The sequence below is a fragment of the Nuphar pumila genome, chromosome 2 (genome assembly GCF_984573655.1).
Source record: "Nuphar pumila chromosome 2, dmNupPumi1.hap1.1, whole genome shotgun sequence".
In the NCBI taxonomy this organism is placed as follows: domain Eukaryota; kingdom Viridiplantae; phylum Streptophyta; class Magnoliopsida; order Nymphaeales; family Nymphaeaceae; genus Nuphar; species Nuphar pumila.
This window is the reverse complement of record NC_143250.1, coordinates 26,275,766-26,302,424: the sequence shown is the minus strand read 5'-3', so window position 1 is coordinate 26,302,424 and position 26,659 is coordinate 26,275,766. Positions and strand designations below refer to the sequence as shown.

Genomic DNA, 26,659 nt, shown 5'->3' with positions numbered 1-26,659 from the left:
CGACTTCTCTCTTTTTCTCCTTTTTCTCTTCTCTCCCCCTCTCTTCCTTCTCGTTTGGCTCGTCGACAGGGGACTCCGCTCCCCCTGTCCCTCCAGTTTTGCCGGCAGGGGGTCTCTCTCTCTCTCCCCTGCCACTGTCCTTGGTTGGTCGACAGGGGGTTGAAGCCCCCTGCCGTCACCTCTGGTTGATAGGGGGGCTCCACTCCCTGTTCCTCTAAGAAACCGACAGGGGCTTTGGCCCCTGACTCGTTTCCTTGTTAAGCAAACCGACAGGGGCCTTTGGCCCCTGCCTCCTCTCCCAAAAGCTGCAGGGGGGCTGTTGGCCCCTGCGCCTCTTTCTCTCTCTGCTCATTTTCCTGGCACGGCCCCTGCCCCTGCCCCTTTTAGTGTTCCAGCAGGGGCCGAAGGCCCCTGCTGTAACAACTCAAAAAAAATTGTATTGATTCGGGTCGGATCCGGACACGACCTGGACCACCGCCTCTCGCTGTCATTAAAGACAGCGAGGCAGGCAGGAGGAGGGTTACGAAACCCCCCTCACCGTCTTTCCCCTCTGCTCTCTCGTCTCTCTCCCTTACCCTCTCGCTCGTCCACTGTCACCGACGCCGGCGACCCCCGACAACCCGCCACCACCGACGTCGGCGACCTCCCGTCTCTGGCGAGCTTCTCTCCGGCAGCCTCCCCAGGTACGCTCCTCCTCCTCCCTTTCTCCTCTTTCGTCCGTCTTTCTCTCTATCTTTCTCCCTCGTTTCTCCGTTGCGCAGGGAGGGTGGCCAAGCCACCTCCCTGCTGCCCTAAATCACAGGGGAGGGGCAAAGCCCCCTCCCTGCGACTCTCTTTAGCGAGGGAGGGGCGGAGCCCCTCTCTGTGCCGTGGTTGGTAAGGGAGGGCCCGAGCCCCTCCCGATACCGTCTTGTTGCAGGGGAGGGGCCCAACTCCTCCCTGCACCCTTGTAAGTAGGGGAGGGGCTGAGTCTCCTCCCTGCTTCTTATTACGGCATGGGAGGGAGTCGACCTCCTCCCTGCTTCTTGTTATGCTTGGGGAGGGGGTCGAGCCCCTCCCTGCTCTTTGTTTCGGCAGGGGAGGGGCCGAGCCCCCTCCCTGTGCCTCTTCGCTCTTTAGGCGGGGGCATCGCCCTTGCCTCCGCTGTTTTTCGACAGGCAGGGGCAAGCCCCCTCGCCTCGTTCTTCCCTTGCATCAGGCAGGGGCTTTGCCCCTGCCTCTCTTTTACTTCGTCAGGCAGGGGCGCAGCCCTGCCTGCCCTCGCTTTCTGAGGGCAGCGGTACAACCCTCTGCCTCCTCGTATTTTGCTGACAGCAGGTCAGCAGGGGCTCGTAGCCCCTGCCCTTGCTTCTTGCGCTCATAACATGTATGCAAGGGCACAATGCTCCTACTTCTGCTTCCTTCGCGTTAGGTCAGTGACAATGACCCCGACCTTCTGCTTTGGTGTTAGCGTGCTAAGATTGTCGCTTTTGCAGCTCGTACGACGGATCCCGCTTGCGCTCTGCAACCCCAGCCGTCCATCGCGTACACCCGCAGACGCCAGCAAGCTCGCAACTCTCCAAAGTAGGGGAAGATTGCACAGAGGACTTGGATAATTGAATTAAGTTCAATTAAACTAAAAATGATCATTAAATAAATATATATATATATATACATATATATATTTATACGAGTATGCACTTAACTCAAGGACGCGGTTTCGCGATCTTTGCCCTTTATTTTCTGTCGTGTCTTTTACCTTCTGTCAGTTTTGCTGTTGCGCGTTGTGCCGATGTTTTGCGTGCACTCCTGCTTACAGTTTTTACTTGCTGTTGCGCGTTGTGCAGAGGTTTTGCGTTGCACTTCTGCTTACTGTCTTTACCTTGCCGTCGCGCTTTGCGCCTAGGCTCTTGCTTTTGCATGTGTTATTATTGCTTTGCTATTGCAGATGACATGCAGGTTTTCGCTCTTTGCGTATGCCTTAAAGGCATCCTCGTGGAGGATGCAAGGGCATTCACTACTCTTTCTCTTGCGACGAGAGTTGAGTTGGGAGCTAGCGTTACATTCTTGTCTAAGGAGAGTGATACATCGCAAGGATCCTAACTCTTCGAGTACGCAGTCCTGCAGACGAGTTGGGGTTCGAGCGAACTTCTTAGCAGGGGTTCTGTTGAGAAACCAGTATTCCGTCTATCGAGGCCGGTATCGAGTCATGCGAGGCATGTAGATACCTCGATAGCGGATGAGATTCTAGAAAATCGCATGCATAATGTTGGCACAAGCTACTGGCTGTTTTACAAGATAAAGAATGTTAAAAGTAAAGTTGATAAACATTACATCTTTGTGAAACACTTTTGTTGAGGCTTCTATTCAGGAGCTATACCCCTTTCATCCTAGAGTACTTGTAGTCGTTCACTACACGCTAGTACTGCGATGATCGGATGAGACGGTCGTGCGACCTCGAATAGTGCTAAATGCACAATGATGTAATCACTTAAATGGTGACTGATTCGCCTTCACAGGCAAGATGCTCGAGTGGTTTAAAGACCACAGATAGAATGGGTCGTTAGTTAAGCAACCTCTAACACACCCATTCGCTTCTGGTTGTCTGTTAAGGGAGAGGACAAAGCGGTACAAAACTCCAATGGACAGGTTGTTAACAACCACCCCACGAGTAATGATCCGGCGTCCCCAGTCATTGGAGTTAGGGGAAAGGGGCTAAAATAGTTAGCTCAACACTTTTGTAGAAGTTGGATGCATCCGTGGCACTACTTACCTGCCTTTGGGGAATCCTCTCTCAGCTAAAATCGTCCATTTAGGAGCGGATTTAACTAGCTATTCGGGTTATTGAAAATACATAGAATAACAGACGCCCGAACTAGTCTCAGTTGTTTCTACGTTTTGCCTGCGCATACCCGCAGACCAGTAATATCGAAACATAAAGTCTGTTCATACTGGTTGTTGGGTCTTGAGACTCGCTTGCTCTACTTACCCGCTTGCACTACTTATTTGTTTGCACTACTACTTACTCGCTTGCACTACTTATTTGTTTGCACTACTTGCACGCTTGCACTACTTACTCGCTTGCACTACTTACGCACTTGCTCTACTTACCCGCTTGCACTACTTATTCGCTTGCACTACTTACTCGCTTGCACTACTTACTCGCTTGCACTACGTACGCGCTTGCTCTACTTACCCGCTTGCACTACTTATTTGTTTGCACTACTTATTCACTTGCACTACCTACTCACTTGTACTACTTACGAGTTTGCACTATTTACCTGCATGCACTGCTTACCTGTTTAACATATTTGAGTTTCCTGTAGTCTCTCTTGTGCACTTACTAGTTTTTTGCGAAACTAACCCATTCTATGGGTACAGGTGATGATTAGGTATACCACGAACGATGACGCGATGGCAAGATGACTCCAAGACTTTTTTCTTCCTGTTCTTAGCTCGCGTCCTGGGCGTTTGGGGTTTTGTAATGGATTTTCTTGGGGATATCCGAATTTTGTACCATTTGGAAACTTCTTTTAATATATGTGACTTTTCCAAGTGTCTTGCAAGTAGCATGGTTTGTGTGCTTTGGTTCTTTTAGCTAACGCGCCCAAAGTTGTCAGCTTGTCTTTCTGAATTTAATAAAAGAATAGTCTTCCACTGATTTCATAAACAAACTCTTATGGAAAGAGATATTTCTAGTTTTTTGCCTGTTTTCTGAAATGGTTCACAAGTTGAAATTTGGGGCGTTACACCTGCCCTTTTTGCTGTTCCAGCAAGGGCCATCGGCCCCTGCCCTTTGTACCTTTCCAGCAGGGGCCGATGGCCCCATGCCCTTTTTAAATTTCTAGCAGGGCCTGCCTTTTTAAATAACCAGCGGGGGCCGATGGCCCCTGCACCTGTTCTTTTGGCGGCAAGAGTCGTTCGGCCCTGCCCCAGCCCTATCTATCGGAGAAGTTGAGTCTTCTTCTTGTTTTTGCTTTTGTCTTGGTTGCATGTTAATATCGCATATTTGCAGTTACGACGGATTTCGCTCGCGCTCCGCGACCCAAGCCGTCAATCGTTTACACTCGCAGAAGCCAGCAAGCTTGCAACTCTCCGAGGTTGGGGAAGATTGCACGGAGGACTTGGATAATTGAATTAAGTTCAATTAAAATAAAAATGATAATTAAATATATATATATATATATATATATATATATTTATACGAGTATGCACTTAACTCAAGGACGCAGTTTCGCGATCCTTGTCCTTTACTTTCTGTCATGTCTTTACTTGTCGTCGCGCATTGCATCGAGGCCTTTCGTTGCACTCCTGCTTACAGTCTTTACTTGCCGTCGCGCATTGCATTAAGGCCTTTCGTTGCACTCCTGCTTACAGTCTTTACTTGCCGTCGCGCATTGCGTCGAGGCCTTTCGTTGCACTCTTGCTTACAGTCTTTACTTTGCCGTCGTGCTTTGCGCCCAGGCTCAGATTTTCGCTCATTGCATACGCTTTAGAGGCATCCTCGTGGAGGATGCAAGAGGCATTTACTGCTCCCTCTCTTGCGACAAGAGTTGAGTCAGGAGCTTAGCGATTCATCATCGTCGAAGGAGAGGGATCCCTAGCAGGGATTCGGGTTCTTCGAGTACACAGTTTTGCAGACGATTTGGGGTTCGAGCGAACTTCTTAGCAGGGGTTTCGTTGAGAAACCTGTATTCCGTCTATCGAGGCCGGTATCGAGTCATGCGAGGCATGTAGATACCCTGATAGCGGATGAGATTTTAGAAAATCGCATGCCAAATGTTGGCACAAGCTGCTAGCTGTTTCAAAAGATAAAGAATGTCAAAAGTAAAGTTTGATAAACATTACATCTTTATGAAACACTCTTGTTGAGGCCCCTATTGAGGAGCTATACCCCTTTCATTGTAGAGTACTTGTAGTCGTGCATTACATGCTAGTACTGCGATGATCGGATGAGACGGTCGTGCGACCTCGAATAGTGCTAAATGCACAATGCTGTAATCACTTAAATGGTGACTGATTCGCCTTCACAGGCAAGATGCTTGAGTGGTTTAAAGACTACAACATAAAATGGGTCGTTGGTTAAGCAACCTCTAAAGCACCCATTCGCTTCTTGTTGTCTGTCAAGGGAGAGGACAGAGCGGTACAAAACTCCAATGGATAGGTTGTTAACAACCACCCCACGGGCAATGATCCGGCGTCCCCAGTCATTGGAGTTAGGGGAAAGGGGCTACAATAGTTAGCTCAACACTTTTGTAGAAGTTGGATGCATCCGTGGCACTGCTTACCTGCCTTTTTGGGAATCCTCTCTCGGCTAAAGCCGTCCCTTTAGGAGCGGACTTAACTAGCTATTCGGGTTATTGAAAATACATAAAATAACAGACGCCTGAACTAGTCTCAGTTGTTTCTACATTTTGCCTGCGCATACCTGCATACCAGTAATATCGAAACATAAAGTCTGTTCACACTGGTTGTTGGGTCGTCAGACTTGCTTGTTGCGTGGTAGTTCACAACTCACGATCAAATGAATTGTTTTGCTACGTTTTGACAGTTGCGCTGCTTACGCATTTGCACTGCTTACTCGCTTGCACTACTTACTCGCTTGCACTGCTTACCTATTTAACTGCATATCTGCTTTAAACTGCTTAGCATACTGAATGAAATGTATATAATTCAGTTTTCTGTATTCTCTCTTGTGCACCTACTAGTTTTTCGCGAAACTAACCCATTCTATGGGTACAAGTGATGATTAGGTACACCACGGGCGATGACTTCAAAACTTTTTTCTTTCTGCTCTTAGCTCCCGTCCTGGACGTTTTGGATTTTGTAACGGATTTTCCTTGGGATATCCGAATTTTGCACTATTTGGAAACTTCTTTTAATGGAAGTGGCTTTTTCAAGTGTTTTGCAACTAGCATGGTTTGTGCGCTTTGGTTCTTTTAGCTAACGCGCCCAAAGTTGTCAGCTTGTCTTTTTGAATTTAACAAAAGAATAGTCTTCCGCTGATTTCATAAACAAACTCTAAAGGAAAGAGATATTTCTAGTCTCTTGCCTGTTTTCTGAAAAGGTTCGCAAGTATGAAATTTGGGGCGTTATATCTTGGTATCAGAGCTAAGGGAAGCAAAGATTCTTGACCATTGAGCATCCGCATCGTGCTGTGAGTATACCTTTCCTCTTGCTTAGTAGGTGTATTTTTGCCTTGTTAAGTTAAGTGGCTTGACACGTTCTGTTTATGTGCTAGCATTGCTGGGTTCTTGTAAACTACTCATGTTAAACATGAATAATACTTATGTTTTTTGCTTTTATTACGAGCTTCCTGAAATTTCTAATTTTTAGTATTTCTTGTTTACTTCAAGGATGGTGAGGAACTCGAATGAAGAGTCTGTTGACGAATGGTCAGATCAACGGGGATTCGTGATGGATTCCCTAACTTCCTTGGCAGCGGCTATGCGAGACCAGATTCGTTCCCAAAGGGAACCAACACACGTTCCTGAGCCGAGCCCGCATACCACAGTGACGTATAAATTTTTTTTGAAGCTTGACCCCCGACCTTCGACGATAAGCTCGACCCAGAAATGGCCGATAATTGGGTGAAGGAGGTGGAATGAGTGTTCGAGGTCTTGTCAGTCCCTGATGACAAAAAGACGTTATTCGGGACCTTCAGGCTGAAGGACAATGCCCGCAGTTGGTGGGACATGGCCCGGGGTGTGCAGTTTCGGGGAATTTCACCCATTCTTTGGGAAGCTTTCAGAAAGGCTTTCTTGGAGAACTACTTCCTGCCTCGAGTTTGACGGATTATATCGCCAAATTCTAGAGCTTAGAACCCTACTGCCCCAATCTTTTCGCTGATGATCGCGAGCGGGCAGGAAAGTTTATTCAGGGACTGAAGGAGGGGCTCATGTATCGGGTCCTAACCAACATGCCCTCGACCTTCTCTGCGGCAGTTGCTGCAACCACCCTCTTGAGTGAAGCTTGGGAGCGCTCTAGGAGTACTCAGGGCAGGAAGCCACCCGTTGCGGGTGATGAGCCGAAGACACCTTCCGACGGCCCAGGAAAACGACTGTTTCTTTCTATAAAGAGCGAAGGAGGAAAGAAACGGTATCCTCCTTCGAAGTGTCAGCGGCCTCAGGGCAACACTCCAGCCAGGCAGTAGACTGACAATGTATGCTTCAGATGCCGACGATCTCACTATGGGCAGGCGTGCCCGCTCGAGACAGGCGGATGCCTGTATTGTGGCAAGATGGACCACTACGCCTGCGATTGCCGCAAAAAGGTGGCTGACGACTCCAGGCAGAACAACGGAGCACCTTTGCTCTCTCGCCCACCACAGCAGTGACAACAGTATCAGTCGCCACAATCGTAGTCGAGCGGTCAGAGGAGGGCACTGGGACGCGTCTATACCGCCAAGGCCGAGCAGTTGACCAAGGGCGACCTAGTGCAAGGTACCCTTTTTGTTTTTAACCAAGTGACTTTTGTGCTTTTTAATTATGGTGTCACACACTCTTTTATTTCAGTAAATTTTGCTGAGTTTTTGTACATACCTGTAAAACCCTTGCGTAATACCCTTGAAGTGTATAACCCGATTGAGAAAAACACCATTTATGCGGCCTACGTACCAGAGTTGGACGTAGTCTTGGCATACCGGCATTTATCGGCTTGTGCTATCCTGCTAGTGATAACGAAATTTGACGTCATCCTTGGCATGGATTGACTGCACAAGTATCATGCCAAGATAGCGGGATTGTCTTATCTCCACCAGGAATGCCCAAGGTGGAATTCAAGATCGTGAAACCCGTTCGGGTGAGCAAGTTGATTTTGTCGCTAAAGGCGCGGAGCTACCTGAGGAAGGGATTCACTGCCTTTTTGGTCAGTGTCATCCAGTCCGAGCCGACGCGAGTCTCGATGGGAGACTTGGAGGTTCGAGATTTTCCAGACGTCTTTCTGAAGGAACTGCCCGGCCTTCCTCCATCTCGTGAGATGCAGTTCAACATCGAGTTGCTGCCCGGTACAATGCCAATTTCTAAGGCTCCATATCGGATGGCGCCAGGCTCGAAGAGCTCAAGAAGCAGTTGCAGGAGTTGATGGATCAAGGATTCATCCGCCCTAGCGTCTCGCCATGAGGAGCTCTTATCTTGTTCGTGAAAAAGAAGGACGGATCATTGCGGTGGTGCATCGATTATCAGATGCTCAACCAGGCAACAATAAAGAATAAGTACCCGTTGTCACGCATCGAGGATCTGTTCGACCAGTTGCAGAGGGTCAAGATCTTCTCAAAGATCAACCTTAGATCTGGGTACCATCAGCTCAGAATTAAGGGAGATGATATCTCCAAGACGACCTTTCGGACCAGGTATGAGCATTACGAGGTTATGGTCATGCTCTTCAGACTCACTAACGCTCTTGCAACGTTCATGGATCTCATAATTAGGGTCTTTAAACCCTTCTTGGACACCTTCGTGATCGTGTTCATCAACGACATCCTGGTGTATTCAGACAACTGGGAGCAACATTGTGAGCACTTGAGAGTTATTCTCGAAACCTTGCGAAAGGAGCGTTTGTTCGCTAAGTACTCTAAGTGCGAGTTTTGGCTCGAGGAGATCATGTTTTTGGGACATGTTATCTCCAAGGAAGGTGTGTGCGTGGATCCAGCGAAGGTAGAGGCTGTACTCAGGTGGTAGCAGCCGAGGAATGTTTGTGACATCCAAAGTTTTCTTGGATTAACTGGGTATTACCGAAGATTTATCCAGGACTTTTCTAAGATCTCTCTACCCATGACGAAGCTCCTGAAGAAAGAAGCTAAGTTCGTGTGGGACGGCAAGTGCGAGAGCAGTTTTCAGATGTTGAAGGAACGTCTTACGATCACTCCTATTCTGGCCTTACCTTCAGGTCAAGGCGACTTCGTAATTTACACCAACGCTTTCGGGACAGGCTTGGGTTGCGTCTTAATACAGAATGATAGAGTGATCGCCTATGCATCGCGCCAACTTAAAATACATGAGAAGAATTATCCGACTCATGACTTGGAGTTAGCAGTGGTGGTCTTCACATTGAAGATATGGCGACACTATTTGTACGGGGAGCGGTTTGAGGCTTTTACAGATCAAAAGAGCTTAAAATTTTTGTTCTCGCAGAAGGAGCTGAATATGATGCAGCGGCGTTAGCTGGAATTCCTCAAGGATTACGACTTTACCTTGTCCTACCACCCAGGAAAGGCGAACGTCGTGGGCGACGCTCTGAGCCGCAACTCTCTCAGTGTTTCCGTTAACTTGTTATTCGTTGGGTGGAAGCTGATCGAGGATCTGATATCGTGGGAACCATTTGCGGTCACTCAAGATTCGATCAGTCTTTCCAGCATGGTAGCTCAACCTGAGCTATTGTCAAAGATCTTTGTCAGTCAGAAGATCGATGCGCAATATGAGAAGTTGAAGGCTCTAGCGCAGCGGGCCGATACCTCCTTCTGTCTGATTGAGGAAGGAAGTGTATGACATAAGGATCGTCTTTGGGTGCCAGAAGATCCTATTTTGAGAGAGGAGATTCTCGCAGAAGCCCACAAGTCCAAGTACACGATTCACCCGGGCGGCACGAAGATGTTCAAAGATTTGCAACGCAGATATTGGTGGAGCGGAATGAAGCGAGACGTAGCCGAGTACGTTTCAAAGTGCTTGACTTGCAAACAAGTTAAGATTGAGCACCAACGACCAGGCGGAGTGATACAGCAGATGGAGATTCCACAATGAAAGTGGGAGGATATCACGATGGACTACATCGTCGGTTTGCCGAGGACGCGGAGGAAACACGATGCGATTTGGGTGATCGTGGATCGACTCACTAAATCGACGCATTTCCTCCCTATACGCCTCAGTCAGTCATTGGACAGCTTGGCAGACCTCTATGTCAGGGAGATTGTGAGATTGCACGGTGTTCCTGTGTCAATCATCTCCGATCGTGACCTGAGGTTCACCTCCAGGTTTTGGGGGCAGCTGCAGTTGGCCCTGGGCACGAAACCGAAATTCAACACTGCCTTCCACCCTCAGACCGATGGACAATCTGAACACACGATTCAGACTTTGGAGGACATGCTGCGAGCTTGCATGATGGACTAGAAGGGAGAATGAGACTCTTATATCGGATTGACAGAATTTGCATACAATAACAGTTATCATGCGAGCATCGGTATGGCCCAATACGAAGCCTTTTACGGAAAGCCTTGTCGATCACCTGTCTACTGGGACGAGGTTGGTGAATGGACGCATGGTTCACCAATAGTGCTACAACACTATACTCAGCAAGTGCAGATGATCAGGGAACGTCTGCGTACCACGCAAAGTCGGCAGAAGTGTTACGCCGATCGTCGACGTAGAGAGCTCGTATTCTGAACGGGAGATATGTTTTTTGCTAAGGTATCTCCTACAAAGAGCGTTTTTCGGTTCGGGAAGAAGGGAAAGCTGAGTCCCCGATTCGTCGGACCTTTTGAGATCCTGGATCGGATCGGTGAGGCGGCTTACCGTGTCGCTTTGCCTCTTCAGTACGCTCAGATCCACAACGCCTTCCACGTATCTATGTTGAGAAGATACGTTCACGACCCATCACACATCATTCATTACGATGATGTGGACATCCAAAAAGACTTGACGTTCGAGGAAAGACCTGTGGCAGTCGTTGATCGTCGAGACCAAGTGCTCAGATCGAAAATGATTTCTCTTGTAAAAGTACGTTGGAAACACCATAGAACAAATGAATGTACATGGGAGCCTGAGTCTGATATCAGAGAAAAATACCCTGACTTGTATTTTGACCAATATATTCAATAGAAATTTTGCAAACGAAATAATTTTTAAGGGGGGTAGGATGTAAAACTTAAAAAAAAAATTTAAATGACTTTGGATTCGGGTCGGATCGTGACCTGACCCGACTCAAACCCAACTGAGGCACCGCCTCCCTCGCTCTCTCTTAAAGACAATGAGGCAAAGGGGGGGAGGTTCTCGAAACCTCCCTTTCCCCTCTTTGCTCTCTCGTCTCTTCTCTCTCACCCTCACGCTCCCTCGACTCTCTCCATCACCGATTCTCTCTCGTTGCTCTCTGCACTCTCCGTCCCTGATTCTCTCTCGTCTCCTCCTTGCATCTCTCTCGACTCTCCTACTGTCGGGAGCGATGCAGGCGACCGTTGACGAACCACTGCCACCGGCAACTCCCTTCGACGCTGCCGCCGCCAACGACAACCAAGTACGACTTCTCTCTTTTTCTCCTATTTTCTCTCCTCTCCCCCTCTCTTCCTTCTCGTTTTGCTCGTCGACAGGGGGCTCCGCTCCCCCTGTCCCTCCTGTTTTATCGGCAGGGGGTCTCTCTCTCCCCTACCACTGTCCTTGGTTGGTCGACACTGGGTTGAAGCCCCCTGCCGTCACCTCTGGTTGACAGGGGGGCTCCGCTCCCTATTCCTCTAAGAAATCGACAGGGGCCTTTGGCCCTTGTCCCTTTTAAGCAGGGTGCCCTTTTTGCTGTTTCAGCAGGGCCCTGTGTACCTTTCCAGTAGGGGCCAATGGCCCTCTGCCCTTTTTAAATTTCCAGCAGGGGCCAAAGGCCCCTGCCTTTTTAAATAACCAGTGGGGGCCGATGGCCACTGCACCTGTTCTTTTGGCGGCAAGAGTCATTCGGCCCTGCCCCAGCCCTATGTATCGGAGAAGTTGAGTCTTCTTCTTGTTTTTGCTTTTGTCTTGGTTGCATGTTAATATCGCATATTTGCAGTTACGACGAATTCCGCTCGCGCTCCGCGACCCGAGCCGTCAATCGTTTACACCCGCAGACGCCAGCAAACTTGCAACTCTTTGAGGTAGGGGAAGATTGCACAAAGGACTTGGATAATTGAATTAAGTTCAATTAAACTAAAAACGACCATTAAATAAATATATATATATATACAAATATATATATATATATATTTATTTATTTATACGAGTATGCACTTAACTTAAGGACGCGGTTTCGTGATCCTTGTCCTTTACTTTCTGTCATGTCTTTACTTTCCATCGCGCATTGCGTCGAGGCCTTTCGTTGCACTCCTGCTTACAGTATTTACTTGCCGTCGCGCATTGCGTCGAGGTCTTTCGTTGCACTCCTGCTTACAGTCTTTACTTTGCCGTCGTGCTTTGCGCCCAGGTTCTTGCTTTTGCATATGTGTTGTTACTGCCTTGCTATTATAGATGATGCTTAGGTTTTCGCTCATTGCATACGCTTTAGAGGCATCCTCGTGGAGGATGCAAGAGGCATTTACTGCTCCCTCTCTTGCGACAAGAGTTGAGTTAGGAGCTTAGCGATTCATCATCGTCGAAGGAGAGGGATCCCTAGCAGGGATTCGGGTTCTTCGAGTACACAGTTTTGCAGACGATTTGGGGTTCGAGCGAACTTCTTAGCAGGGGTTTCGTTGAGAAACCTATATTCCGTCTATCGAGGCCGGTATCGAGTCATGCGAGGCATGTAGATACCCTGATAGCGGATGAGATTTTAGAAAATCGCATGCCAAATGTTGGCACAAGCTGCTAGCTGTTTCAAAAGATAAAGAATGTCAAAAGTAAAGTTTGATAAACATTACATCTTTATGAAACACTCCTGTTGAGGCCCTTATTGAGGAGCTATACCCCTTTCATTGTAGAGTACTTGTAGTCGTGCATTACATGCTAGTACTGCGATGATCGGATGAGACGGTCGTGCGACCTCGAATAGTGCTAAATGCACAATGCTGTAATCACTTAAATGGTGACTGATTCGCCTTCACAGGCAAGATGCTTGAGTGGTTTAAAGACTACAACATAAAATGGGTCGTTGGTTAAGCAACCTCTAAAGCACCCATTCGCTTCTTGTTGTCTGTCAAGGGAGAGGACAGAGCGGTACAAAACTCCAATGGATAGGTTGTTAACAACCACCCCACGGGCAATGATCCGGCGTCCCCAGTCATTGGAGTTAGGGGAAAGGGGCTACAATAGTTAGCTCAACACTTTTGTAGAAGTTGGATGCATCCGTGGCACTGCTTACCTGCCTTTTTGGGAATCCTCTCTCGGCTAAAGCCGTCCCTTTAGGAGCGGACTTAACTAGCTATTCGGGTTATTGAAAATACATAAAATAACAGACGCCTGAACTAGTCTCAGTTGTTTCTACATTTTGCCTGCGCGTACCTGCATACCAGTAATATCGAAACATAAAGTCTGTTCACACTGGTTGTTGGGTCGTCAGACTTGCTTGTTGTGTGGTAGTTCACAACTCACGATCAAATGAATTGTTTTGCTACGTTTTGACAGTTGCGCTGCTTACGCGTTTGCACTGCTTACTCGCTTGCACTACTTACCCTGTTTGCACTGCTTACCTGTTTAACTGCATATCTGCTTTAAATTGCTTAACATACTGAAGTAAATGTATATAATTCAATTTCCTGTAGTCTCTCTTGTGCACCTACTAGTTTTTCACGAAACTAACCTATTCTATGGGTATAGGTGATGATTAGGTACACTACGGGCGATAGCAAGATGACTTCAAGACTTTCTTCTTCCTGCTCTTAGCTCGAGTCCTGGACGTTTTGGGTTTTGTAACAGATTTTCCTTGGGATATCCGAATTTTGTACTATTTGAAAACTTCTTTTAATGGAAGTGGCTTTTCCAAGTGTCTTGCAAGTAGCATGGTTTGTGCGCTTTGGTTCTTTTAGCTAACGCGCCCAAAATTGTCCGCTTGCCTTTCTGAATTTAACAAAAGAATAGCCTTCCGCTGATTTCATAAACAAACTCTGAATGAAAGAAATATTTCTAGTCTCTTGCCTGTTTTTTGAAAAGGTTCGCAAGTTTGAAATTTAGGGCTATCATACATAGTTTTTACTGGTAAAAACTATGTAATATAAACATTATACTGCTTATGCATAAATATAAAATTATATATATATATATATATATATATATATATATATATATATATATATATATAATTTTTTATATTTTTGCTCTCCCGCACCCCGCACCCAAGTTTTTTTAAAGTGCCGCATCCGCGCACCCGCACCCTTGTGACATAGGTCAAAATAGTATGAGATTAAATGGTTCATGGAGTAAAAGTGCAAGGCAGGACCCTCTTGTAATGTGGTGACCAAAGTGTTGCTCCCATAGTCAAGAATCTAAACTTTCATGAGGACTCAGCACGTTAGGATTGATTAGCACTTTACAAAGAGTACTTATCATGATTGGGTTATATTTTTGGAGCGTGTTAGCTCAGGACAACAGATTGCAGATGTATTTAATAACAGTCTTCCTGCTCTTACTTCAGACCATTCCTCTTCGAACTTGTGATGATTCTCCTTGCATTATCTCAAGTCGAACTTGTGATGATTCTCCTTGCATTATCTAAAGTTTGAGGGTGAGTGTAAAGAAATGTATACTAAGATGTATTATTTCTGTGTACTACTATAGCCTTGTGACCTTGAGGCTCATTTTTAATACAAAATTAGAAAGTAGTCTAAGCGTCAAAGTAGTATGGTCATTCTTGTTCATTTTTGTATTCTATTATTAGGGTAGAAGGGTCTACCTAGGGATGTCAGGGCTTTGGATTCAAGTCAGATTTGGCCAAATACCAGATCTGACTAATTGGATGTTGCCTAAATGGATTCAAATTCAGATTTGGACTCGGATGGTGAAAATCTCATACCAAATCCGCTTTTTTTAAATGTAATCGGATTCAGATATCCATTAAATCCGGATATCTCTCGAATTTGGTAGCAAAAAATCTAAACCATATTTGCATCCAATTATAATTGGATATGGATTTGGTTTACCAAATCTGAGTAAATGGAGTTGGATTCAGTCATATACTGGGTAAAATAGGATCCCTTGACATACCTAGGTTGACCCCCATTTATCTTGTAACTCATTTTTCTTTATGCAATGAACTCTCTCATTTTCTCCTCTCTTCTCTCCCTTGTATTTGTATTTGTTTTACAGAAGGCTATAAATTTTTAAATGCACATGCTAGGGCTGAACCAAATATATATATATATATATATATATATATATATATATATATATATATATATATATATATATAGATAGACAGATAGATAGATAGATAGATAGATAGATAGATAACGGACATACCCTTTACTATGATTACAAGTTGAATCACTTTTTTGTGATGACAAATATGACATGGATGTTATTGTTTTTGCTATTTGTTACAGTAGAATTCATTCTTGAATGTTAATAGGTAAAAGCTGTGGCAGAGGAAATGGGAATAGGATTCCTGGGAATTGGATTTCAGCCAAAGTGGGGACTAAGTGATATACCAATAATGCCCAAGGTATCTCTTGAATTCATCCTTCCCATACGCAATTACCTTTTCTAGTGCATATAAGTGGTCTTGCATGAAACACTTCTCTTCAGCTATGACACCCCTTTATCCATTGTTTCTTGAATATGAGACATCTTTGTTCTTAGATATTGAAATTGTTCTCATCAGGTATATTTTGTTAAACATACATGTGAAAGCCTTTCAAATACCATATATTAAAGGTTATTTGGCACTTTGAACTAGTGATCTTTATCAAGCAGCTGTTGAGTTCTCACAGCTGTCATCCAATATCAATGCTCCGTATAAAGTGTTTGCTTGCAGCCTTTTTTTCCTTTAATGAAGCCGCATGTTACATGGGGGTAACCCCTATCTTAACTATGAGTATTTAATTTTATTTTTCTGGTACTGAAAATTCTGGTGCAGGGAAGATATGAGATCATGAGGAGATATATGCCCAAAGTGGGTTCTCTTGGCCTTGACATGATGTTCCGGACCTGCACTGTGCAGGTAATTATATTTTGAGAAGTCAGTGCTTTTTGCAGCTATATTTTGGGTCTTGCTTGCTTATCTTGGTATAATATCTTAATTATATTAAACAAAAAATTAAAGTAGAACCCTTCTTTTATCCAAAGCACTAGTGTATTACACATGTCAATTGATATGGCATAATTGATTGTCTTAACTCTAATGCATGCTGTACTGCATTCATTACAGGTTAATCTTGATTTCAGTTCTGAACTGGACATGATTAGAAAATTCAGGGCGGGTCTCGCATTGCAACCTGTAAGGGTTTAAACCACTGATTCTATAAACAATTTAATTTTAAACTGTGTACAATTGTATGTCATATCTATCATGTCTTTCTTGAAACAGATTGCAACTGCAATTTTTGCAAATTCACCTTTCATTGAAGGAAAGCCAAATGGATTTCTAAGTTTGAGAAGGTCACTTTTCTGTGAAACGTGCTTCTGAATTTTATTGGGCTGCATAGTTTCTTCTTACCTAGTCATCATTCTGTTGCAGCCATATCTGGAGTGACACTGACAACAGCCGGACAGGCATGCTGCCTTTTGTTTTTGACGACTCATTTGGGTAAGTATTATTTTTCATTTCTCATTGTTGATTGTTGTCTAAAATGATCAAACCTCTAGTGGTGTAGATGATTGACTTCATAGCCACCAGGCTTGTGGGTTATGGGTTGTGAGTTATCATTGACCGAAGATCCAGTATGCTCAGAATGCTGAGTCATGGATTGCAGGTTGCAGCACAAAAGTAGAAGCTGTAACTGTGGTAAGATAATAAGGGATTAATAATCTTTGTAGATGCAACAGGGAAAAGGAAGAACGCTTAGGGGAAGAGACACTAGCTCTTTTTTCATGATGTAGCCGCTGCACACTTTCTCTTTTCTTTATATGGAGAGCCTAATTAAGGTGGTACAGAAATGTCAACATAAAAGAAACAATTACAACAGTGCCACACTAGGTGGTATCATACAAACCAATGTTATAAAAAACGTGCCTTGAGGTGCAAAAGGCGCGCCTTGCCTTGAGGCGCGGCCCTCTGTGCCTCAAGGCACATTTTTTTTTGTTTTTTTTACAATAAGATTTCTGAGACATAATCAATAAAGTTTTTGTAGGTTAATCTCATATATTTTCCAGTTATGTAATAAGTTTCTTAGTATATTACTATATTTTAACTTTTGTTGGTTAATCTCGTATATTTTTCAGTTATTTCAGTCATGTAATTAGTTTCTTAATATATTTTAACTTTTGTTGGTTATTCTCATATATTTTTCAGTTATGTAATCAGTTTTTTAGTTACTTTTATATGTTAATCTCATATTTTTTAGAATAATTTCATATATTTTAACTTTTGTAGGTTAATCTCATATTTTTCAGTTATTTCACTTATGTAATGAGTTTCTTAGTATATTTTAACTTTTGTTGGTTAATCTCATATATTTTCCAGTTATGTAATCAGTTTTTAGTTACTTTTATATGTTAATCTCACATTTTTAGAATAATCTCATATATTTTAATTTTTGTAGGTTAATCTTATATATTTTCCAGTTATTTCAGTTATGTAATCAGTTTCTTAGTATATTTTAACTTTTTTTGGTTAATCTCATATATTTTTCCAATTATGTAATCAATTTTTTAGTTACTTTTATTTGTTAATCTCATATTTTTTAGAATAATCTCATATATTTTAACTTTTGTTGGTTAATCTCATGTATTTTCCAGTAATGTAATCGGTTTCTTAGTATATTTTATCTTTTGTTGGTTATTCTCATATATTTTTCAGTTATTTAATCATTTTTTAGTTGCTTTTATATGTTAATCTCATATTTTTTAGAATAATCTCATATATTTTAACTTTTGTAGGTTAATCTCATATATTTTCCAGTTATTTCAGTTATGTAATCAGTTTCTTAGTATATTTTAACTTTTTTTGGTTAATCTCATATATTTTCCAGTTATATAATCAGTTTTTAGTTACTTTTATATGTTAATCTCATATTTTTTAGTACTTATTTGAGATTTTCTATTTCTTATTGGTTGTTATTTCATCAATGAAGCATTTCTTTATTTATTTGTATTTTTAGATATTTTTTTATAATTTTTTTAAAGTTTTCAATTTTTTTTGAGGCTTACGCTTTACGACTCGAGGCTTATGCCTCGCCTCATTTTTTGGTGGAGCGCCTCGCCGCGCCTCAATGCTTTTCACAACACTGATACAAACTATTTACATCTATGCAACAACACAAATAAAACTCATCAAACTACCATAATCAAACTACAATCAAAACTGAATTTCAAACATGTACATTTGTTCCATAAAATCTGAAATTTCTGTGCATAAGAGCACACAATCACTACTAAATTTCAGACATGTACATTTATTTTATAAAATCTGGAATTTTGGTACACATGAACACTAATTCGAAACTGAATTTCAGTCATGTATATGTATTTCATAAAATCTGGAATTTCGGTGCACATGAACACCAATTAAAAACTGAATTTCAATCATGTATATGAATTCTATAAAATCTGGAATTTCGGTGCACATGAGAGCTAATTCAAAATTGAATTTCAGTCAAGTATATGCATTCCATAAAATCTGTCGTGCACATGAACAATTCAAAATTGAAATTAAATCATGCACATGTATTCTATCAAATCTGAAATTTCTGTACATATAAATACTTTATCAAAATTGAGTTTTAATTTTTCTTATTCATTTCGTCAAACCTGAAATTTTTATGCAGATGAACATTTTATAAAAAACTGAATTTTAATTGATCATATGGATTTCATCAAATATGAAATTTATGTGCACTTATGTACATAATCAAATCTGAAATTAAACACCATGTTAATTTCAGATTTGCATGAATTCTAAAATCAAACACAGTTAATTTTTAATTTGCATGGGAACTCATTCCAATGCTCAAATAATTTCAGATTTGCATGACCTCATGGTTTTAACCCATGTATAAATTCAGTTATGCATATAAGCGTATTTGTAATGCATGTATAAATTTATATTTGCATAAAATTACATTTCTAATGCATATATAAATTCAGATTTATATATAATCTATGTCACAGGGATTCGGCTAGCAGGGTGATGCACCCGCGTCGATACGACTCGATGCGGGTGCGACACCGGGTGCGGTCAACCCGATCCTGGGTGCGTTGACCGCACCCAGGGTCATTTCGGTCCATTTTTGTTTGGATTTTTTTTTTAAAAAAATTTTGCCCTATGAAATGGGCTGCAGTTTTTTCCTGGACAGCTGCTTGCTGCTGCTGCTCTTGTTTTATAAAGGGGCACTTGTGTCCACAACATCTGACAAGCTTTGTTGGCATCCCATGCTATTCCTGCCTCCAAACAATTAATTCACAGCGTTGGAAAACATACTGTTAACTTGGAAATGATGATCCATCTTCCTTAAAAATTAAAACCAAAATTCAAGAGCCTTTTGAAGTCTTTATGCTTCAACCAACCAAATCCTTTTTTCGTCAAGGATTTTCTCTCTCCATAATAAATGATAATGGTGGTGGTAGAGTAGAGCCTTGGTGGCTATTAGTATTCACTTTTCTCCTGACGAGATGGGTGCTCTAGCCGTAGCCTTGTGTAGCCGTAGCTGGGCTCGGTCTTGTTGGGGTATTGAACGGGCTGGGCTCGGTTCAGACCGATCCCAATTGGAGGAGGTAGGGGGTGTTGCCCCTTCCTGTTGACTGAGAAGGGGAGGAGGCAGAAGGGGCAGGAGGGTGCTGCCCTCCCGCGCTGGTTCAAAAGAGGGAGAGGGCAGGAGGGCTCTGCCGTCTTGCACATGTTGACAGAGAGAAAATGGGAGGCAGGGGGTCGACGCCCTCTTGTCGGCACCACACAGGGAGAACAGAGAGGGTGAGGCAGGAGGGCCGGCACCCTGCTGCCGACGCCACACAGGGAGAAGAGAGAGGAGAGGAGAGAATGGGGGGTTGCTGACCTAGGGAGGGTTCCGGCGAGGAAGGGGGTCGGGTCTCACCGATGAGTCTAGGGAGCTCGACGATGAGGGAGGTAGCAACGGGGAGGCTCGAGAGGTGCTCAGGGGGAAGCTGAGTGAAGGTGGGTGTCAGGGGTTTATGTAAAACCCATATTTTTTAAGGATTATTAATAAATAAAGAACTCATTTTTTTATCTCTAAATTATAAATGTGTTTCTAGCTTTTGAATTTCATTTATTGATATATTATATGTTCATTTGTTTATTCAAGCCAATTAGAGCATAATTTGCATTTATAGAACTATTTTGGAGTATAAATCACTATTTATATATATATATATATATTATATTTAAATATATTTTTGATGGAGTTTATAAATTGTTGAGTGTATTTGTGTGTTATGTGACTCTTGGTAATGGTTTATAGGATAATTTGCTATTTTTGGCTAATCTTGTTATAATTTGCATTTTTTGAGTTTTTGGCATTTGCGATTGCACAAGGGTTCGTTGTATTGCTTAGGTAGTGCTCTTTGCGGACTTCAAAACCCCTCGGTCTTTTGGATATCGATTAAATGTTCTTCACATTATTAAGGTAAGATACTTTAACAGTTTAACTGAACTTATAGAGAGCATGTTTAGGCACTAATTGTGTAAGCATGATGTTGCACTGAATATCTAAATGAATTGCAAATACAAGTTATGCTTACACACTTCACTTATTTGTAGATATCTAGGACTCTTGTGATTGTAGTTCGGAGATCATGCTTGTCATGATTGTAGTTAGCGGAATATGGAGTGTGTTTGCTGCAGGTACACTTGTGTGTGGGTTTGAATACCCGTGCACTTATGAATGTATAATATGTACGCAATGTGTGCCATGATACTTTGGTTTGCGCATATTATGTTGCTTTGTGTGTTTGTATAAATTTGATACATGGTGCACATATAACTACTATGAATATGTGTAAGTCGTGTTCGATGCATACTGCAAATGTTATAAATTGTTTTGAACTTGTATGTCTTGTTTGCTTGAGAAATATATGCGTATGATGTACGGTGGGATGGTCAATGAGATTTTGACCTACCCTTATACAATTATATCTAAGGTGATATTATCGATTCATGTGGTGAAAAATGCATATGACTTTTATCGTGTGTGCAAATCTTGAACTATGTAGGAGTTATGGATATTGAGGTTTAGTTTCTTTGTATTAAGAAATATGCATGTTCACGTATGCATGCATAAAACTCATATTTTGTTTACGCATGCTTTGAGGTTCAATTTACGAAATGCAATGTTTCTTGTGGCGATGATATGGTGCGTAGGATAATATGCTTACGTATGATATGATTTAAATGCCATGTGATATAAAGTTATGAAGGCATGCGATAAATGTTTAAGTTCAATAGTGAACTATGGTTCATGAAACCTTATTGGTTAAATGTGTGATTTTATGATTTAAGTCCCATATGATGTGATACATATTGATTGTATACATGCTTGTAGTGTGTTGGTGGCTATCGACCCTTAGAGTGGTCAATTGTATTGATGCATGTATCACAATAGTTTTCATTGGATATGGTACCCATTGATGAACTGTTCTCAAAGGATTCTCTGTGAGGGTGTGCATGACCAGATCAGGTAATCCAGCTAGAGCGGTAAGTCTCTGTGAAGAAATGCATTGTTCAAGAGTGGGTAGTCCGCGAAGACGGTATATTCGTGTGAGGAAGTGCATTGTCCAACACCAGGCAGACCATTCATCTAGGGCGGTAACTCCTTGTAAGGTTGTACATTTCTCAGACCAGGTGATCCAACGTGGATCTTGTAAATTTTTATTGTGATTAAACAAAATATTATGATGAATTGTGGTGATCTTCTGAGTTGATTGAGATAACCAGTTTTGAATCTATAAATTTGACTTTTTTGTTATAGCATGATTATATGCTGAACTCAAATGTGAGAATCAGATCCTTATTGATTTTAGATCTTGATATGAGGTTATAATTGTGACGCCTATGGTAGCATATATGTGACATGCCTACAAATGACTAGTTTTGACTTATTAAGTGATTGATACATCACGCCTACATAGTTTCATTGCAAATGATTGCATTTTGATTGTATGAGTAAATATATCACACCCATGTATCATGATTGATGTGTATCATGAATATCTAACTAAATTACTTAGAATGTATGCGTGTGTGTTTCACGCTGGAATGGTTAAATGTGATTTGACTTATTGTTTATAAGAATTATGAATGCATATGAAAATAATACAATGATCTGAATGTTATATATATATATATATGCGATGACTTGTATAACTTGAATGTATATAGATTATGCTTTATTGTGTGAGTTAATATTGAATAGAATATTAAGTGATGAAATGCTTTATGTTCGAATGCTTGAAATGAATGACTCATAGGACATTGTTGCTTTGTCTATTACCTAACGATTGATGAATAATATATCATGTCTTTACTTTTAAATGCTTGATATGTTTTCTTTAAGTTTGAGTTTGAGTTGCTTTACCAGACCTTAGCGAGTCTGACCCCGTTTTGTGGGGAATAGGTAATGCAGGTAAGGTATAATGAGTAGTTGGAGTAAAGGGCTGGTCGAGCTACATCCTCGAGGGTCCACTCTTACCTTGCGATCTTGGTATTCATGATCTTTTCGTTTTAAGTACTTGATAATGTAGAGACTGAAGTGTTGTTTTTATACTCTGATTTTAAATGAAATTAAAACTCTTCATATTTCAGTCTTATATTGTACATGGTTTGAAATGTGTATATCCCGTACATTTTGATTTGATTGTTATTTTTAGTGCAACCTCGCTCAAAGTCTTAACCATTTTTTAAAATCGTTTCCGCATTATAAGATCTGATTTACTTATAAAAAAAAATTTGGCCTCAAAATTTGAACAATAATTAAGGTTAAAATTTTGGGGGCGTTATAGTTTACCTGAGGGGGCTCCGGTGTGTGAAAGAGGGAGGCAGGAGTCAGGAGACTCCGATGGGGTCAGGCTTCCAGCAGAGTGCAGGAGACGAGAGGTCGCAGCCGCAGGGAGGGGGTCGGAGGAGGTTGCTGGTGTTAACACATGTATCGATACATACATATATATGTATGTATTTCTTCAAATACACCATAATACCTGATAGGGGTATTATGGTCTTTTCATATAATACCCGATAGGGGTATTTATTTTCTTTCTCTTTTTTTTTGTATTTTCTTTTTTTCTTTTTTATTTTCCTTTCTTTTAAGCCACATAGGGGGCCCCATCATAGAGTCGTTGGGCCCCCTAACGCTCACAAATATGACCGTTGGAGGCTCCCAACGACTCTATTGGGAGCCCCCTTGTGGTCCCTTGAATGTATAAATAGGGGCATGTCCCCTTGTGCTTGGTATGACTTGTAGAGCTCCTCTTTTAATAAAAAGAGTATTATTTTTATGTGTAGCCTTCTTATAAGGCCTTTTCGTATTATCTCTTAGTGGATTTTCTCTTTCTGTGCCTTTGTGCCAAGTCCATTGTTGGGCATTGTGAATGCATTTGCATTCTTGATTCTTCTGCATACTTCATTATATGGTATCAAAGCCATCCGATCCTTCCAAGGTAAAATCTTGACTCTCTCCCCACTTCTTTTATATATCTTCTTGCTAAATCAATGGAGACCAAGATCGACCCATCATTCAAGCTTAATGAAAAAAATTACATGATGTGGGCATCCACAATGGAAAATAATCTCAAAGGTAAGAAGCTTTATGGATATGTAATGAGGATCGTTCCGAAAACCCAACTTAAGCTTACAAAAATTGAAGGAGGTCAAGAAAAAGCTCTTGAGGGAGATGCTCGCCTCAAAACAATTAAAGACCATCAACGACAAATGGAGGATTGAGAAAGCAACCATGCAAAAATCCTAGCATGGTTTATGAACAACGTTGAACTCAAGGTATGTGCAAATATTGCAAAATTTCGCCGAGCCAGTGAAACTTGGTTTTTTATGAAGGGTATGTATACTAAAAAAGATCTTGCAAGAGCTTATTTTTTGCAAGAGAAAGTTAGAGCTACGAAACAAGGGGATATGAGCATCTAAGATTACTATAGTGCTTTAAACCCTTTGTGGGATGAATTGACTCTTTTAGAGCCTAAATGTGTGGCCACGAAGGATGTGGAGCTTAGACAAAAGCAAATGGAACAAGATAGATTGTTTCAATTTTTATTTGGGCTTCGTCCCGAATTTGAACAAGTAAGATCCTTACTCCTTCATAGATCCACTCTTCCTCCATTAGAGGATGCCATTGCCGAAATTACTCAAGAAGATACTCGTCATGGCATGAGTAAAAGTATGGATGAAGTTCTTGCCGTATCTAAACCCGACAATCATGTTAAGACATACAAACCACCCCATTTTGGAAAACAAGGGAATAGTGGAAGGAAGATGATTATATGTCATTGTTATGAGCCGGGACATATCAAACCCGCATGCCCAAAATTGAATGGGACTTTCAAGCCTAAGGTGACTTCTGTTGAGGAATCCTCCACTAAAGAAGATGAAGGCAAAAGCGGGGATCTTAAGGACACACTTGGACAAATATCCATGGCTCTCCAACAAATCTTAAAGGCTACTTCCTCTACCTCCGGTGCCACCATTGCCTCTTCGTCACCTCCCGGTAAGTTTTCTTGGATTTTAGATTTCGGAGCTTCTTTTCACATGATTCCCCAAGAAAATGCTTTAACCAATGTATGCACCAATTCAAAAATGTCTTGTGTCTCAACGGCCGATGGAACTTTTCTCAAAATAAATAGCATTGGAACTTAAGATCCTAAAAATTTCCAAAATTTCTTTATTCCAAAAGTAAGAATAGTCCCTAAACTAAACCTCAACCTTTTTTCCGTTTCCCAAATTGCCGACCATGGATGTGAAATATCTTTCTCATCTCAAGGGTGCTTTGTGCAGGATCTCCAGTCTAGGAAGCGGATTGGGTAAGGCCATAGAAAAGAAGATCTTTACTATATGGATCACTTGATGCTCCCTACAAACTCTTTTTGTACTTACGTCGAAGATAAAAATATTGAAACATGGCACAAAAGACTTGGACATCCAAGTTACTCTAAAATGTATATTTTTCTTTTTTGGAAACAAATTTTGTAAAGAAAAAGATATCAATTGCAAAGATTGCATTTTTGGAAAAATGAAGTCTATTCCATTTCCTACAACAACCTTTATTTCAACAAGACCTTTTGAGTTGGTGCATTCGGATGTGTGAGGACCATCTCCGGTTCTATCTAAAGGTGGTTATTCATACTATGTGACGTTTATTGATGATTATACTAGATATGCATGATCTATTTTCTTAATGTTAAAGAATTTTGTGCAAAAATTCAAAATCAATTTCAAAGTCATATATCCATTCTTAGATCCGACTTCGGTGGAGAATACTTGTCAAATGAATTTCAAACATAGTTAAAACAACATGACATCTGTCATCAAAGATCATGCACAAGAACTCCCCAACAAAACGGTCTAGCGGAAAGAAAACATAGGCATATTTTAGAAACCACTAGATCTGTAATGCCCAAAAAATCCAGGACTTAAAACTTTTAGAATAGTTTAGAAAGCTTTGAAATCATACGATTATCAGAGTTTAAATAGTACTTCAGCGAAAAATGATATTTTTAAAACAAGTCAATGGACCTTGAGCTTATTACAGCGTAAACTTTCCTTTGTCGAATTCCGCACAACTATTGAAATCAAATGGTTTCAAAATACAATTTCAATAATTGAGAATTTGTTCATGGGATTTTACAACTCATTATATTTATTGAAACAAAAAAGAAGTTTACTAAAACAATTTTAGTAACTCAAGGTTTAATTAAAAGAGAATTTTTGAAATACACTTTATACCAAATTTACCAACATGTCCTCAGGAGCGAAACGTTAGGGAAAAAACTCTATCTTGATCTCATCACGCCATCGTGCCATCGCAGACTGTATCACCTATACATCACCTGCCCATAAAATGGGTCAGTTTCACGAAAAACTGGTAGGTGCACATACAGGACGATATAGAACATAATTAAGCAGAATAATTTAATATGTCCAGTAGACAACAATTAAATAGCACTTTAATTTCAACAGAGTCATGGAGCAAACTATCATGAGCACAATGCTAAAATTATTACAAACATTTCACTGACACAAGTAGGCTAACTATTACAAACGAGGAACTGCATAAACAATTTAATTATCAAAATACCATGCTACATCAACCACACACACAATTCCATAAGTATTGAAACCAGTTGCTTGCTATAACTTTCATACGCGCATAACTTAACAAATTGTGTGATCAGATTTAAATTATATTTCGATATTAACTGGCCAAGTGGGTACGCACAATGCACAACTCTAGAAACAACCTAGACTGATCCGGGGGTTTATTATACTATGTATTTTATGATAACCCGGATAACTGACTCAGTCCGCACTTAAGGGGACGGTCAATGACCAAGAGAGAAATCCTCAAAGCAGCATAAACAATGGATGCATCCTGAACATGGAGAGCTACCACCTAGGATAATTATGGTAGTTCTCTTCCCCTAACTCCGATGACTGGGGAAGCTGAGTCTTTTGCTCGTAACTGCTATTAATGGCTTGTCCATCGAAGTTTTTGTACCTTCTCGTCCTCTCTCCTGACGGGAGTCAGCGGTTCGAATGAGTACATAAGAGGTTGTTAACTGAAGACCCATTCTACGTACTCTGGTCTTTCGACCCAACTCGAGTATCTTGCCGGTGAAGGCGGAATCATCACCTAGTTAGGTGATCTCAGCATTTTGTTATTTGCACTTATAGAGGTTGCCACAACCTACTC

The 26,659-nt window shown here is 41.7% G+C and overlaps 1 protein-coding gene across 3 annotated transcripts in view; it reads left to right on the top strand.

Moving 5' to 3' along the window:
* Nucleotides 1-26,659, top strand: part of GSH1 (glutamate-cysteine ligase) — an 82,197-nt gene that overhangs the window by 20,115 nt on the left and 35,423 nt on the right. For all 3 annotated transcript variants that reach the window (XM_089997447.1, XM_089997449.1, XM_089997448.1), the window contains 5 exons: nucleotides 15,208-15,300; nucleotides 15,715-15,798; nucleotides 16,006-16,074; nucleotides 16,165-16,235; nucleotides 16,315-16,383. In XM_089997447.1, the coding sequence (XP_089853573.1) occupies nucleotides 15,208-15,300; nucleotides 15,715-15,798; nucleotides 16,006-16,074; nucleotides 16,165-16,235; nucleotides 16,315-16,383 (386 nt within the window). The remainder of the gene's footprint in view (nucleotides 1-15,207; nucleotides 15,301-15,714; nucleotides 15,799-16,005; nucleotides 16,075-16,164; nucleotides 16,236-16,314; nucleotides 16,384-26,659) is intronic.